Source organism: Microtus oregoni, unplaced genomic scaffold (assembly GCF_018167655.1).
Source record: "Microtus oregoni isolate MIOR12 unplaced genomic scaffold, Mior012 000064F_ref0000363, whole genome shotgun sequence".
NCBI classification, from domain to species: Eukaryota; Metazoa; Chordata; class Mammalia; order Rodentia; family Cricetidae; genus Microtus; species Microtus oregoni.
In genome coordinates, this window is record NW_024543874.1 from 2974942 (window position 1) to 2990066 (window position 15125).

At 47.2% G+C, this 15125-nt stretch overlaps 2 protein-coding genes across 2 annotated transcripts; both read right to left on the bottom strand.

The window, feature by feature from the left end:
* Positions 1–744: 744 nt before the first annotated feature.
* On the bottom strand, positions 745–10136 carry LOC121439928 (GTPase IMAP family member 4-like). Its single transcript, XM_041640560.1, has 3 exons — positions 10038–10136; positions 5408–5477; positions 745–1676 (listed from the first exon to the last, which is right to left on the bottom strand). The coding sequence occupies exons 1-3, from the start codon at positions 10134–10136 to the stop codon at positions 745–747; spliced, it is 1101 nt and encodes a 366-aa protein (XP_041496494.1).
* A 1168-nt stretch (positions 10137–11304) lies between these two features.
* LOC121440035 (GTPase IMAP family member 9-like) lies at positions 11305–14815 on the bottom strand. The gene is made up of 2 exons (XM_041640742.1): positions 14766–14815; positions 11305–13363 (listed from the first exon to the last, which is right to left on the bottom strand). Exon 2 carries the CDS (start codon positions 13321–13323, stop codon positions 12445–12447), a length of 879 nt encoding a protein of 292 aa, XP_041496676.1. The 5' UTR covers positions 13324–13363; positions 14766–14815; the 3' UTR covers positions 11305–12444.
* Between the last annotated feature and the right edge of the window lie 310 nt (positions 14816–15125).

Genomic DNA, 15125 nt, shown 5'->3' on the forward strand with positions numbered 1-15125 from the left:
AAAGTTTATTATAAAAAGAATAAGAAAATTAGCTGGGCTGGTCAGAAGCAATACAAGCTGGATGTATTGGGGTACGGGGTGGGGTTGGAACAATCAGATCAGTTCTCAAGAAGAGAACTGACTTCACCAAACTGGTTAGAAGGTTGACAGAGAGCTTCTAGAGGCACACCTGACATACCGAACACTGCAGTGTCATCTATTAAATTGCTAATTTGTGCTCATCCTGAGTTAGTTGACTTATAAGATTTGCTTTGCCATCAAAGAGTAAATAGGGAACAACTTGAGTTTGTAACGAAACAAACTGACACTCACTGAGAACTGCGCGGTCATCTATTTCCACCTAAAGATTACCTCATGCAAAGAATTGACCTTCTAGTAGAACATAGAAGACTCTTGTCAAAAAACCTGAGCAGCAGTGTATAGAAGCTGCAGATGAAGATTATAGTTGAGAATCCAGAGGAGGACGAATGGGAACATCTTACAGTCATCTCCTGGGGGCTCCTGGGTGACTTTCTCTGAGGAAGAACGCAAAAGTGGTGAGCATTAATACATCTGATTTGAGTTGTACTAGAGGATTGGTCGGGTTTTTTTGCTGAGTCAATTATACATCTGCCAACTGCCAAAGGTGCCTTTTACTCTTAGTTCTGGAGGATGGAAAGCAGAGCATTTGGACAGTGAGGGGTGGGCAGGGTTATCAGGAACAAACACAGAAAGCAGATGAGGTCTAGTCTTACAGACCAGGTCTTAGTCATCTTGCATAAACTGACTGATGATAAAGCGAGCAACCCTCCACATTTCTAAGATCATTTCAAGTATCGCGTTTTGGTTCTCCACTTCCCTCCTAGCATTTTGCTGTCTCTCTGTGTAGTAAGCCTCTGTTCTGGTGAACTCCCTCTCCATCTGTGCCTTTCTCCTCTCCCTCTCCAGCTGATCTTTCAGGTCTCTAATCTGCTCTTCATACTCATCTCTTATCCGCGCTAGCTCTCTCTCCAACTCCTGTCTGTAAAGCTCTTGCTTCTCCCGGGTTTGTTTCTGAATCTCTTTCTCGGCACTTCCGTACATCTTGTTGGTAAAGCATCTTCCTCCATTTTCCATCACCATGCGCTGGACCAAGGTCAACAGCTGTGTCCTCTGGTCCTCCTGTTCAGCTCCTGATGCTCTGTTGTTGAACAAACAGTAACGACCCTCGAACTTACGGATCAGTTCTTGAATGCCTTCAGGAGCTGACTTTAAGTACTCACGGATATCGGTGTCTTCCAGGTCATCCTTCCTGGTGAGCAAGAGAATCATGAATTTTCTAGCCTCATTTCCAAACATGCTTAGAATCTTCTGTGTAGCCTTATGATCTTCCACGGTGTAGCGCCCCAATGGGACCACCAGGAGCAGAGCATGGGGCCCTGGGGAGGTCAGGGCAACACAGCGAGCGATCTCTTTTTGTGTGTCAACATTTGGTACCTCAGTGTCAAAAACACCAGGCGTATCCACGACAACAAGCTCTCTCCCACCCCAGGTGCTCACCCTTTTCTCACAGACCTTGGTAATGGATTTTGCACAAATGCCAGAATGAAACACCTTTTCCCCGAGGATGCTGTTCCCTGTTGCACTCTTTCCTGCTCCCGTTTTTCCCAGTATGACAATTCTCAGTTGGGAATTTTCCTGGTCTTGGTCTCCAAGCTCTAGAACATCAAGGAAATAAAACCAAGTGTTAGACGCAGTCCCCAACAGTTAAACGGGCAGTCCCACCATCCAGTGCCTACTCTCTTGCTTCTCTGCTTGCGGGCTTTCCCCCTGGCTGCCATCTCTGCCCTCCCAGGGTCTACAAACAACCCCTGGGTCTAAAAGGCCATCTTGAAGGACTTGACAAAGAGGTTCGGGTATCTCCCTTGATCTCTTTTCTTCACTGCTTCTTTTCAGTATTCTTTTGAGCTCTTCCTTCTGACCCTTTGTGGCTTCTAAGCCCCCAGAGGAGGAAATAAAAGTTTCAGAAGAGAACTGTGAGCTGCTTCCAACAACGACCCCCACTAACGGAATCCAGTGCAGAACACAAAGGATGAGTTTGGGGCATCTGCCGAGAAGAATATCTTCTTTCTGATTTATATTTTAAAATGACTTGTTCTCCTTACAGCTGAGAGCCAAGTAGGGGTGATGTACAAGTTTTAAGATAGCTCCTCATACTGGCCCAGGCCCTCTACATACATACATATATATTACAGCTGTGTAACTTGGTTCTCCTGTGAGACTCCTCTAACAGTGGAAACAGGGACCGTCTCTGAGTCTTTTACAGGCTTTTGGGACCCTACTCCTCATACTGGGTCGCCTTGCCCAGCCTTAATGGGGAGGTACTTAGTCTTACTGCAACCTGATATGCCATGTTTTGTTGATGCTCATGGGAGACCCACCCTTTCCTGGATGGAGATGGAAGAGGAGGAGATTGGGGGTGGGCAGCAGGGAGGGACAGGAAGGGGGTGAGGAGCTGGGAGGGGAGGATGAGGAAGGTTGCAACTGGGATGTAAAATAAATAGATGAATACAAATAAAAATAAAATAAAGACTCAGGGGAATAAAGATAGTTCCCCATGTTTGGAAACCAGAATCCCATGATGAAGAAATAATACGGCTGAGAATACTGCCTGAGGCGACCTAGGAGAGACGTGAGGGCAGCTCCCGCTAGTATTCATTTAGCTGCTCAGCGGAGACCCCCATTTGAAAAGTTATTGTAGGCTTTGGTTCTTTGGCCATAGGAAGGAAGAATGGGAAAAGGTCCCAGTCATAGCTCCTGTGCCCTGATTGGCCACTGTTGGTCCTGTGGAGATGAGCCATGGTTAGCCATGCGTGCCCCAGTCCTTCCCATCTCTGAATCCCTCCTCTCTGGGACGGAGATGTTCTACACTTCCCAGTAAAATGTAGCCAGTGGGACTGGCTCTGGAGGACACGATGACACGCTCTGACTCTGGAGGACCGGCATCAAAAGTCCCAAGAGCCTTTAAGCACCATGGGCTGCCTGCTCCTTTGACTCCTCTGCAGCCGCCGTGTGAAGACACCTGGGCTAGCTTGCTGGACAGCAGCAGCCGAATGAGACCCCACCATCCTGGCCTGCCCAAGAGCTAGTTCACCACCGAAAGCTTTTGAACTACAGGTCGTGACCCCATGTGGGGCCACAAGACTGAACATGAGAAGCAGGAGGAAAAGCTAACAACAGTAAAGGATTCTGAATACACAGCAACTAAAACTCATTTCAAGAACAAGGTTTAGTGAACCTGTAATGTCTCTCACCGCCTTCCCTGTGTTTTATGGTGAAACGACAACCTTGGTTCTGACCAAACACCACCAATACTTGGCCTCGCTCATACCATGCAGCACCAATAACCGCTGCCCAGAGCATTTTGGCTCAGATTTGAGACTATTGCCACTTTGTGTTGTGTACTTAGTGAGTGGCATTCTTACAGCTGATTACTGTAAAACTAAAATACCAGTCGACCCTGGAAAATGTCCGAGGTGCTCTGTCCTGCAGCAGCAAATATTCAATCACACTCACATAAGCAAAACACGCAAACCTCCTCACTAGTGTGCAGCTATGCTTTTTTTTTTTGAAGTTGAAGAAAAACAACAATACATTCATTAACTTTAGATTTTCTATTTACCTTCTTTGAGCATGCCATACACTTCTTCAGTGTTGCCAAGGACTCATTGTTAAACCCAACTTGTACGTAGTCATAGTGTACGATGAATGCTTTAAAGGTTTATAATACTGACCATCTCCATTGCTCACAGAACTATGTTTTGTGGTGAGAACACTTAAAATCTACTGTCTTATCAACTATAAAATTCAGTATTAAGTATGTTCACTATGCTATGTAACAGGTTTCCAGAATGTATTCATCCTATCTAACTGAAACCCCTTACTACATGGACAGAAAAAAATATTTTTTAATCTTTAAGAAATGGTAAATTATATGTCTGTCTGTGTGTATCAAAAATTTATTTCAAATTTCTTATCTTTGATTTGTAAACTGTTTTATGTACTTATGTACCTGAAGTCACATAAATGTTTCTTGAAAAGCAGCAGCAGTGTGTGTGTGGGGGGGGGAGTTTCAGCCCTGAAGTGCACACACCTGTGAGTCTGCCAACACCCTGACAGGAACAGTAGCTTGCCAAGGTGCATCTGTGAGCCTACCGGGACTCTGATGGGGAACCTCTAGTGTGTCATAAGTACATAAGTAACACATCTGTGAGCCTACCGGGACTCTGATAGGGAACCACTAGTGTGTCATAAGTACATAAGTAACACATCTGTGAGCCTACTGGGACTCTGATAGGGAACCAGTAGTGTGTCATAAGTACATAAGTAACACATTTGTGAGCCTACCGGGACTCTGATGGGGAACCACTAGTGTGTCATAAGTACATAAGTAACACATCTGTGAGCCTACCGGGACTCTGATGGGGAACCACTAGTGTGTCATAAGTACATAAGTAACACATCTGTGAGCCTACCGGGACTCTGATAGGGAACCACTAGTGTGTCATAAGTACATGAGTGAGTACCCAACTTTAACAGGTGTGATTCAGACCCCAGGAATGCCTGACTGACTCCCAGCATCTGGAGCCAAAGAAATGGGTGATATTTGAAGGTACTACCCTGTAAGGTAGTCTGATAAAACAGCAGAATCTCAACTGACATAATGAATATGGTGGGCAAGGAGCTGGGCGTGCCCAGTGACACACTGATTTCTTTGTTAGTTGGAAAATGAGGAACCTGGAGCAGGGATCCAGATGGGGTTCAATTGCCCCCACATTGTTCTCTCCTGATCTTCCTTTAGGAAAGGACAGAGATATCACCAGAGAAGCCACAACCAAAGAGGCCACAGGCAGCCTCTCTGCCATGTTCACATTGTAGGAAGGAGGAAGTAAGAGGCTGTGCTGAAGTCAGGCGAGGTGGTCCACTCACACCTGTCACTGGGCACTAGGGAGACGGGAGCAGGATGGCTGCCACACGCTCCCAGCTGGCCTGGCCCGCAGTGTGAGAGTCTGTGTCCAAACAAAAGATGGAAAAAGAAAGAAGAAAGGGAGGGCTATGCCAAGGTGAGGACCACTGACAGGCCCTGTGGCTTCTCCTGCTTATCCAGATGGATGTCATCCTATGAAGAGAGCTAGAGCAGGAGGAGAGGAGGGCAGCCGCTGGCATGGCTTTATCCTGCTCAAGTGGGGACTGACCATCAGGGCAGGAGGGACTGCCCACCTCCGTGCCTGCCTCCCCACTTCTCCATGCCCCCCACCCCCATGTCCCCGCACTCCCACAGCCCCCACACACCCACGCCCCCACATCACCACACCCCCGCACCCCCCACATCCCACACCCTCGTACCCCCCACATCCCCACACCCCCACAGCGCTCCAGCTCCTCTCACCATAGCCAGTCTTGGGCTTTCTGGTTGTGGACCCCACACCATCGTACTGGGCTGCCATTGTCACTTGACTCTGCAGATAAAGAAACAGACATGGCATTTTCTGAAGAACACTCAGAACCCAATCTCCTGAAGCCAGCACTGAACTTTCGGTCATAAACTCCAGACTTTTATTTCTCCTGCTCTATACACCAGACCTCACCTCACTCCATTTTCGGGCTATTCTTTTTCTTACACAAACTTAAATACTTGCAGCACCTCCTTGCGCTTGTCCTGGCTCGGGACCTCTCTCAAGCGGTTGAGTGCTGTAGCGCCTTTTATAGGAGTTCCTTCAGCATTCCAAACTTCTGCCTCTGCTTCTCATTGTGGCTTTTGCTCTTTCAAGGACATCTCTTATAAAGGCTGGCCAGGATAGAAGCCCTGACTACCCCCCACCTCCGGGATGGCTCCTTGGTGAATGACATCACCATACAGCCAAAGGCTCTTGCTGGGCTATGGGCTCCATTACAGCCTCTGCTTCCTGCCATGCATCAGCCAATCCCAAATCCTATTGATGCTCCTTTCATAAATCTCATTTGTCTCTTTGTCTCTACCTTCAGGCGGATCAAATCTATTGCCGCTTGTTTTCAGGGTAACAGGCGGTGGTCAGACGCCCTAGCAAGAAGATCCTGTTGCACTCCTGAAGCCTGGCAGTTGTGTCTTCACGCCACGCATTTCCCACAACAGAACAGTTGTAACTCAGTGTCAACCGCTTTATTAGGTCCACAGTCACTCAGCATCAAAGAGATACATTGTCTAGACCCCAATCTCCCCTCATAACTATGTTGTCCTGTCTGGATGGAGAATTAACATCTTTCTTGTCATGTGAAAACAGGAAATAAGCAGAAAAGAAGCTCAAACCTCTCCAAGTTCTAGTACCCCATAAATAATCACTTCAACACTTTGGTGTAACTGGACTTCTTTTTTTTTTTTCAAAATAGGTCCATTTTTTTAATACATGCTTCTGCATATCCCTGATAATGTAAGAAAGCAGAGGACTCGGTAAAGCACCCACAAGTCACGGGGTGGGATCTGGTCATTTTAGGCAGCAGCAAAGGGACTCAGATAAGGGTGGATTCCCTGTAAGCCCTCCAGCATTCCAGTACTAACGCTGATGTCTGAGCCAAAAGAACGCTGGTGAAACTTTACTCTAAATTCCTCAGCGACATTCAGAACAAAGGCTTGTTTCCTCAGTCTCACGGCGAGTAAACCTCCCTGCCTACAGCAGACAGACACCACAGCAGCCCTAGTGCTCTGAAGGCTGGTCCAGAGAAAGTTCCCAAATCCCTTCAAGCCCCAACCAAACCTCAGGAAGCAGAACAGGCTTGAGGAAGTTGGGACCCAAGCCACCGTGATCATGCGGGCAGAGGGGACTGGACTTCTTTTTTATGATTGTGTGCAGATAATTTTTTTATGAAAAAGAGACAGTATAACTTACTTTATTGTCTACTGTTAAGATTCAGTGTTCTGCCAGGCAGTGGTGGTGCACACCTTTAGTCCCAGCACTCATGAGGCAGAAGCAGGCAGATCTCTATGAGTTCAAGGCCAGCCTGGTCTATAGAACAAGTTCCAGGACAGCCAGGGCTACACAGAGAAACCCTGTCTCAAAAAACAAACAAAAGACCTTTTAAACTTTGTGTTTTACTTTTCACTTTGTCAATGCTTTGAGCACTCTATTCTAGCAGCGCATGGAGCTGAGGAAGAAGGTGGCTGAGGGGCTAAGAGCGCTTGCTGCTTTTACAAAGAGCCAGAGTTCAGTTTCAAGACCCACACGGCACTCAAAACTGTCTCTAAGTCCAGTTTCAGATGATCTGATGTCTCCTTCTGGTCTCCTGGAGAACCAGACCTGCACATGGTACATATATGCATACATGTACACGTACATATACATGAAATCAAAACACTTATACACATAAAGTAAAAATATCTTAAGGAAAAAATAGATTTAAATTTTACTTTTCTTGCTTGAATTCCCTAGTGACTTTTGTTCATCTTTAGAAAGTGGTTTGGGCTATCGAAATGACCCTGATGTCCTGGCATGATCATCCCTCTCTGAAGACACTGACCTCCCTGTGCGCCTGGGTCCTCTCATCTCCTAGGCTTTGTGGGAACCCCCCTTCCTGGGGCACTGCTCCAGCCCACTGCTTCCTGAGGGGCCCTGTCTAACCCCTCTCCTGCAGCAGCACCAGCCCAAGCTGCCAGCTCCCGAGGTCACCTGTGCTCACTGCTCAGGAGTGTTTCTCCGTCAGGACATGGTGGGAGCATGAGATTGTTCTCTAACATCTGCTGTCTCCTCTCAGGCTATGTGACGGGAAACTTCCTGGGTACAGGCACAACACTGGACAAAGGGCGGTCTTGGTTCTTTACCTTCCTCTGTCGGGTGGTGGCCTGTGTGTGCAGCAGTCCCTTCCTCGTTAACCAATACACAGACCTGCAGAAACACCCAGCTCGTTTTGAATCTTCTTCTACCTACTACCCATGAACGTTGTTGAGAACTCCGGAGCCGACTGTGTCCAGGACAGGCTGGAATGTTCTCTGTTAAGGAGAGAGTCTCCACACAGAGAGCCATGAATTACAGATGTGAAACAAATGCTTTTTTTTTTTTTTTTTGAAAGAGGCTCATTTCTTTATGTCTGAAGAGGTGGATAGAAGACAGCCTCTCATAAACTAGAAAGGGAAAACACTCAGCTCTTAATGGAGCTGGTACTGGCAATTAACAAGGAGAGACAGAGGCTGGGGGAGGGGAGGGGGAATATTTAGACTGGGTTCGTATGTAAAACCAGGACCTGTGCTTCGGTAGGTGCTGATTTCATTGACTAAGTTCCCCTCCCTCGGGCTATGAGCAAACATCCTCTACTGGCTTCAGAACTGTGGCCCCAATGAGTGTAACTTAGACCTCCCTGCAGGGAGCTCAAGTCTTCCGTGAACCCAGGAAAGAATGGTTCCCCAGGAAGCAGCTTGAAGGAAAAAGATAACAGCCAGTGAGGACCCTGACCTGTGTGCCAGCTTAGAGGAGGACACTCGCCAAGCTGTGCCTGTTAGGGATCTCCCACCCCTACCTTTTCTTCTCCTGCTCTGTCCAAGCTCATTCATTCATTCTCTTCCTGGAAGAGCCAAGTTAAAATTGTTTCTGACCAGTGAAAGAACACTTTCTCCATAAAGAAAGTACCTTTGCAGCAATGGACCCTGAAGCATACATGAATTTGTAGGACTCAGCCTTCAGAACGGATTACAGCCCAGAATTAGCAGGCAGGAAACACAGACCAATAAGCACAATATCCAGAGCAGGTCTGCCGGGGGTTTTACTAGACACGGCCAACAGAGCAGCCCCCTCCTCACCAAGTTCAACACTCCCGCACTGCACCCCGATTCTTACCTGGAAAGGTCTTGTGGCCTTCTCTGATTTAACAGCGGTGCTGAACCCAGAAGAGAGAGCCGCAGAGGAAGCGTGGGGAGGAAGTGTGGAGACAGGAGCACACAGGGACCCACCCATCTACCCAGCGGCACTGTGGAGCTCTACAGTCCGGCATTCTGTGCCATCTAACAAGGCACCCAGGGCGGCTGGTAGCTACTGGACGCTCGAGATAGGAGAAATCAAATGAGAACTAAAGCATTTCAGTGGCTTGGCTGACAGTGACCCTGACTTTCCTGTGTGCTTACCTATTTACAAATTAGCGGGAGTGAGGGGCTCCTTGCCACTAGCAAATAGTAGAATCTACTTTTAATTGGGGTGTTTAGTTAATTTATACTTCAGATAATTCACTGTGTGACTGGATTTCAGCGGGACCTCGCTATCATACCTCCTCCCCTCCAGGCCAAGGGAGCACTTCAGAAAAGGGGTTGGAAAGATTGGAGGCAGCGGGCTTCTGCAGGAAACAGTACTTTCTCGGTATGACAAGGCCATTTCACTGTGGGGAGAGGGGACATGACGCAGGGAGGGAAAGGAGAGGGCTAGAGAAGGAATTAGAGGGGTACTGGGGTGGAATTGATCAAAACACATTATGTGAATTTATAAAGTTCTCTAACGATAAAACTGATCATCCTGCTACCAGCCTCTCTATCTGATCTGTTCCTTCTCTCCCTTTCTCTACTATTCTGCCTACTTCGTGGCTGATTCTTGGGTGACTTTGCTTTTATCCCTTCTTATTCAGGACAGCCCTTGTTGGGTGGGTGCTTCATGGTCCATGCAAACCTCTTCGACTTGGACTAGTCTCCTTTCAAATTCTGTGCAGCCCTCCCGCATGTGCAGCAGAAGAGCCTGGTGTCTCCACACTGTTGTGATGTACTTGACAGCTGCATGTTTTATAACCAAGGGACCGCCAGCCCTGGATAGTTACTCGGACAGAGATCAGCAGGGAGAACTTAGATTCTGGATCCTAACACAAAGAACAGGAGCGCTGGGGAGGGGAAGTAGTGGGTCAGATTAGCCAAATTTCCACCTCCAGGAAACCTATTTATTCGGTGACTTTGATTCCCCAGGTTCACCGGTGAAATCTGGTAACTTGGCACAGAATCACCAAGCAAGCAGGTGGTGCAGAGATAGGTCCTGACCAAGTCCCTTCTTCACCGCAGGCCTTCTAAACCTTCCTCTCACCTTTCCACGTCCTGCACTGTGCACTGAAGGGCCCGTGAATGTGTAGCCTTCAGTAACCAGGATGCTGGGAGCCGAAAAGTCCCCATACGAAACTGACATCTTTCTCCAATCTGTGGACTCCCTTCTCCTACTTACACAAATCTCCAGTCCACCTCATTAGTTTTGCGGCAAAGAGACCAGAGGGTGGTTTTTCATTGCAATTCTCGAGAATCTGTGAACTCTACAGCTGATGTCAGCCCATTTCCCAGAACCCTCTGAGAGTAAGGCAGTTGGTGTTAAATGTATCTGTGCCCTTGCAACGCTTCCTGCCTGCATCAGCCGCAGACATTTCCTGTCCCATCGCCTTCACCTGTCGTCTTACTCATCACTTGAGTTGTGGCCATTTCACGGGGGAGAAAGGTGAGGATGGAGAGACCATGCATCCTGCCAGTAACATGAGGTGGTACCCAAAACAGGCTGTGAGGAGAGGTTGAGAGAGGGAGAAACATCGCGGGGAGACCTCAGCACACTAAACTGTGCTCAGTGGTCTCCCTGAGTGTCACTTTGGACCGACATTGGCCTACCAAAGAGCTTTCCTCTGCCTTCCACCTGAAGAGGGGACCTAGCTCTGGCCACTCAGCTCAGTCTTGAGTGGGTGTGTTGTGTGCACAGTGTCTCTGCCTTTTAGAATCAATGTGATAGGAGTTTTAAAAGCCTAAATTACTAATAAAACACCTAGCAAATTCATTATGAACATTATCAAAAAGACCAGTAGTTAAGAGCACTTACTGCTCTTCCTGAGGACCCTGGCTGGATTCCCAGGACTCGTGTGGTGACTTAGAACCATCTGTAACTCCATTTCCAGGGGATCTGTCCCCTCTTCCAGTCTCTGTGGGTTCCATTTACACACATACATACAGGCAAACACCCATCCATACAAAATTTTTTAAATAATCTACATGAAGTTCACAGCTGGGAAACCCCACTGATGCCATGACTCCCCTAACAGATTCTGGAACTGGTGAGGGTGGGGGAGCACAGTCTCCAGTTTCGTACCCACTGCTGAATGCTCCAGCCTCTAATGTATTGTCTCAACTCATGGTCACATGAATAGTCCGAGTTCAATTCTGTGAGACATAAAGCAAAACAAAGTGTTGTAAATTTGAGGAGGAAAATTTATAGGGAAAAAGAGGGAGCGGGAAGAAGTTGGAGAACCAGAGGAACAGAATTAATTAATAAAAACAAAAAAATCAAAATATTTTTTATTATTAGTTATGTTGAATCCATAGTTATTTAAAATACCCTTGAGAATACAGAATGGCCATGAGTGGGTCTGTGTAACCACGTGAAAGTATTCTGTACATTTTGTTCTGATCTGTTCTATTTCCATTTAACAATGCATCAGAAATTTCAAAGTCAAGATAGGTTGGCTTATGGAAAGTCAATCACACCATAACGCTGTGGTCTAGCATCTAGCCCACGGCAGTGTTGTTATACACCATGGGCAGCCTCACATCTAACACGCCTACTAAAGGGATCCCAGGGCTATCAGGGTATAAAAGTAAAAGCGCTAGCAGCGATGAGATACTTGACAAACACCTGGGAGAGGGGAAGGTGAGCGTTCACTGGACAGGGCGCGGACATCCCGCAAAGCCCAGAAAGCCTAGAGGTGGTAGCGACGGACTGAAGCTCAAATCGCAGCTCAAGTTCAGAAACAACAGCTATAAAGAACCAGGCCACTAGAGGATGAAGTTGGGGTTGGCGGAAACAGTGGGACCTATCGTCTCCTCCCTCCCCCTGATTCAGAGAACTGCACTTCATCTTCTCCCAGGAAGATGGTGAGAAGGTTTTCAAAAGATGAGAACCTCTCACAGAAGTCTAGGACATCCCAGCACGTAAGGGTTCATTCTGCAGCCATCTGTGCCTGCTCTGCCTCCTGTAGCGGGACTCTCAGGCCCACTGCAGAGCTGCCAGACAGCTTTCCTAGTGACTTAAACGTGTGAGCGTGTGCGCATGTGTATGCGTGTGCAAGCTTATGTGTGTGCATGCATGTGTGCGTGTGCGTGAGTGCATGCGTGTTCGTTCAGGAAATAGACGCTGCCATCAGGAGCTCACAGCAGATATGGACCTGGGTAGGGGAGGAGCTCATAAGAACCTGTCCACCCTGCTGAGCTAGTAACTGCTGATGGGTTCCGGAAGAGGAAGAGTCATTGTCTTCCACTGTGTTCCTCCTGATCAGCCCACCAGGCTCTGATAGATTGTTTGAAACCTATTATCACCCACACGAAACTATTTAAACTCGGTGGATCACAAAGCAAAAAACATGCCAAAACAAAAAGATATGAATTCAATCCAAACACATTATATGCATGTATGTATGAAATTGTCAAAGAACAAATGTCATTAATATAAAAGAATGGCATTTACATCACGATCTCAACTTGTCCCAAATAACTGAAAGCAGTCCACATATCTTCTTGTAAATATACCCAAATATATTCTCTTCAGCCTTTTCCTTCAAATTTTCCATTTTCTCATCATAATTTTTCTTTGCAGAATCAATTCGTTTCTTCTTTTCTTCTTCTGATTTATGAGCACATTCCCTTTCTATTCTTTTCATTTCAGCATTGAATTCCTGAGAGTAAGTTTCCTCCAGTTCCCTTAGACATTGTCTCAGCCTTCTGTCTATGTCCTCGTATATCTTTTCAGAGAAGTAAGAGCCCCCGTTCCTCTCCACCATTTCCTCTATCAGTCCTACCAGCTGCTTTACTTGATTTTCTCGCTCTGCCTCTACTGCTTTGTTATTAAAGGCCAGGTAGCGTTTCCCACACTGCGCGATGACATTATTTAGCTTGTCATTTGGCTCGCCTAGAAAGGCATCCAGGCTCTGGTCCTCGAGGTCATCTTTGCGAGTAAACAAGACAATCATGTACCTCATGGCTGCCTCCCCAAAAAGACTCTTTATCAGGGAGACAGTTTTCTGCTCTTCCTCCGTGAAGCGGCCCAGCTGCAGAACCAGGATGATGGCGTGAGGCCCAGGGCAGGAGTAGAGAACACAGCGACTGATTTCTTTACATGTGTCTTTCATGGTCTTCTTGGTGTCAAAGAGCCCAGGGGTGTCAACTACAACAAGGTTTTCCCCCTTCCATTCCCTGGATGCCTTCTGGCAGGTCTTGGTAACAGCATGGGCAGAAATCTTAGACTCGAATTGACGTCTCCCAAGGATGGTGTTTGCTGTGGCACTCTTTCCGTTCCCAGTTTTTCCCACCAGAATGATCCTCATCTCAGTGTTTCTGTGGGTGGCCATGTTGAGGCAAGCAGATTCTGAAGACAGGGAATGCTCAGATCTTAAGGGAAAGAGAGCAAAGTTGTCTATTAGATAAATGTGAACGGCCCCAATCCTTTCTTTTCTTCCCTTCCCTAAACTTTCGCAATGTTCTGTTATCTTCATGCACCCTATAGAGACAGAAGATGAAGCACTACAAGGGAGGAAATAGAGAAATCGAACAGCTCCTCCATAGAAGAATGTCCCTCCATGGGATTCTACAGGGAAATCCCACTGTTCCTGTAGAGGTCAGGGGACGACTTTGTGGGGTTGGCTCTCTCTTTCCACCTTTCCATGGGTTCTGGGCACTGAACAGTGGTTGCCAGGCTTGTGCAGAAAGAGCCTTTATGTGCTGAGCCATCTCAGTAGCAACACCCTCCCCAGCACACTTTTAAAACCCTGACAATCTGGATGCCATTTGAACTGTTTGTAATAACACAGAAAGGACATTTCTACTCCTGCTATCAGCCGACGCGCCATCCCCAATGCCAGGTCTGAGTGAGTGCACCCAAATCTCTGCTGTGCCCAGCCAGGAGCATGCACCAGGATGACCATAATGTTCAATAACTTACTATATATTTTATGAAGAACTAGGAAAAGCAGTCTAAGATGGCAAACATAAAGAAACAGTAAGAAAGCAGAAGGGCTTACTCCCCCGATGTGACCAGTACACAGTTGAATGTATGTCTTTAAATATCACATTGATGTCAGAAATATGTTCACTTATCATATGTTAATACAAAAGAAACACAACACACACAAAAACAAAAGCAAAACAAACAAACAATAACAACAACAGCAACAAACAGGACAGTTAAAACAACCCTGAATAATGAGAGAATCACTGGGGCTGTCACCGCCTCAGATTTCAAGGCGGTGACACAGATGCTACAGAAATCAATAAGGAAGGAGAACAGCAGACAGGAAGCCCTGGGCCACCCGCAACTGCAGGTTCGTCCTGCGCTGTGCCTTCAGAGCAGCTAATGTGGCCTTCATGGCCCCACTCCACCTCACCCCAGGGTCACACAGGCAGAGTTCTCTGTTGTCCAGTGGGAGGAGTCAGCACCCTGGGTTCTAACTCTCCTCTGCCCAGGATGACCGGGGGAACTAAGTCATCTGACTTTCTGAGGAAAGAAAAGTGACTTAGACAAATGATCTGAGCTGTCTCCGGGCTCTGAAGAGCCTGCCTTGAGTCAGAACTTTCTGAGAAGAGTGTCGGGCTACACTCTGTGTCCTGCACCACAGCTACCTATGGGCTAATGAAGGCTGCAGCTTGTTAATTCGGCTCCTTGTACCCCTGAGCCCCCACCACTCCCACCAGCAGCACCCTCCCTGTGAAGCTGCAGAAACAAAACCCGCACCCCAATAGATGCCCCGTCCCCCATTGCCTCTCACACTTCCCTTCCCCGTCCAACCAGACTCACCTTCTTCAGGAACTGACGAGGGCTCAAGGCTTCTCTGGGGCCTATTTGAGCTGTGCTTAACTGTAAAGCAAACTGCTGCATTCCCAGCCTGCCGGGCAGGAAGTTCTATGGGCGGAGTCAATGAAGAGACGATGACCGTTAAAGAAGCAGAAATATTGTCCTCTAACTTATGGGTGCTTCTGCTTTGTCGAGGTTAAGCTTTCTGTCTGAATGTCTGCTATAATGCCAAGAATTTCAAAATCTGTTTTAAAAAATCTTCTGGATTGCTTTCTGTTTTTTGAGACACAGCCTCAGGCTAGTCTTGAGTTCACTGTGTATTGAGGATGACTGGTGTGATTTATTTAAAAACAGCGAGAAGAG

Bases quoted from the DNA above. Each gene is read 5' to 3' on its own strand.
- LOC121439928 (XM_041640560.1), bottom strand. From the start codon at position 10,136: ATGTCAGTTTCGTATGGGGACTTTTCGGCTCCCAGCATCCTGGTTACT. The intron at 5,478-10,037 runs GTGAGAGGAAGG...CTTTATCTGCAG, and splicing joins ACAGTGCAGGACGTGGAAAG to AGTCAAGTGACAATGGCAGC. The intron at 1,677-5,407 runs GTGAGAGGAGCT...TTGATGTTCTAG, and splicing joins AAAGCCCAAGACTGGCTATG to AGCTTGGAGACCAAGACCAG.
- LOC121440035 (XM_041640742.1), bottom strand. From the start codon at position 13,323: ATGGCCACCCACAGAAACACTGAGATGAGGATCATTCTGGTGGGAAAA.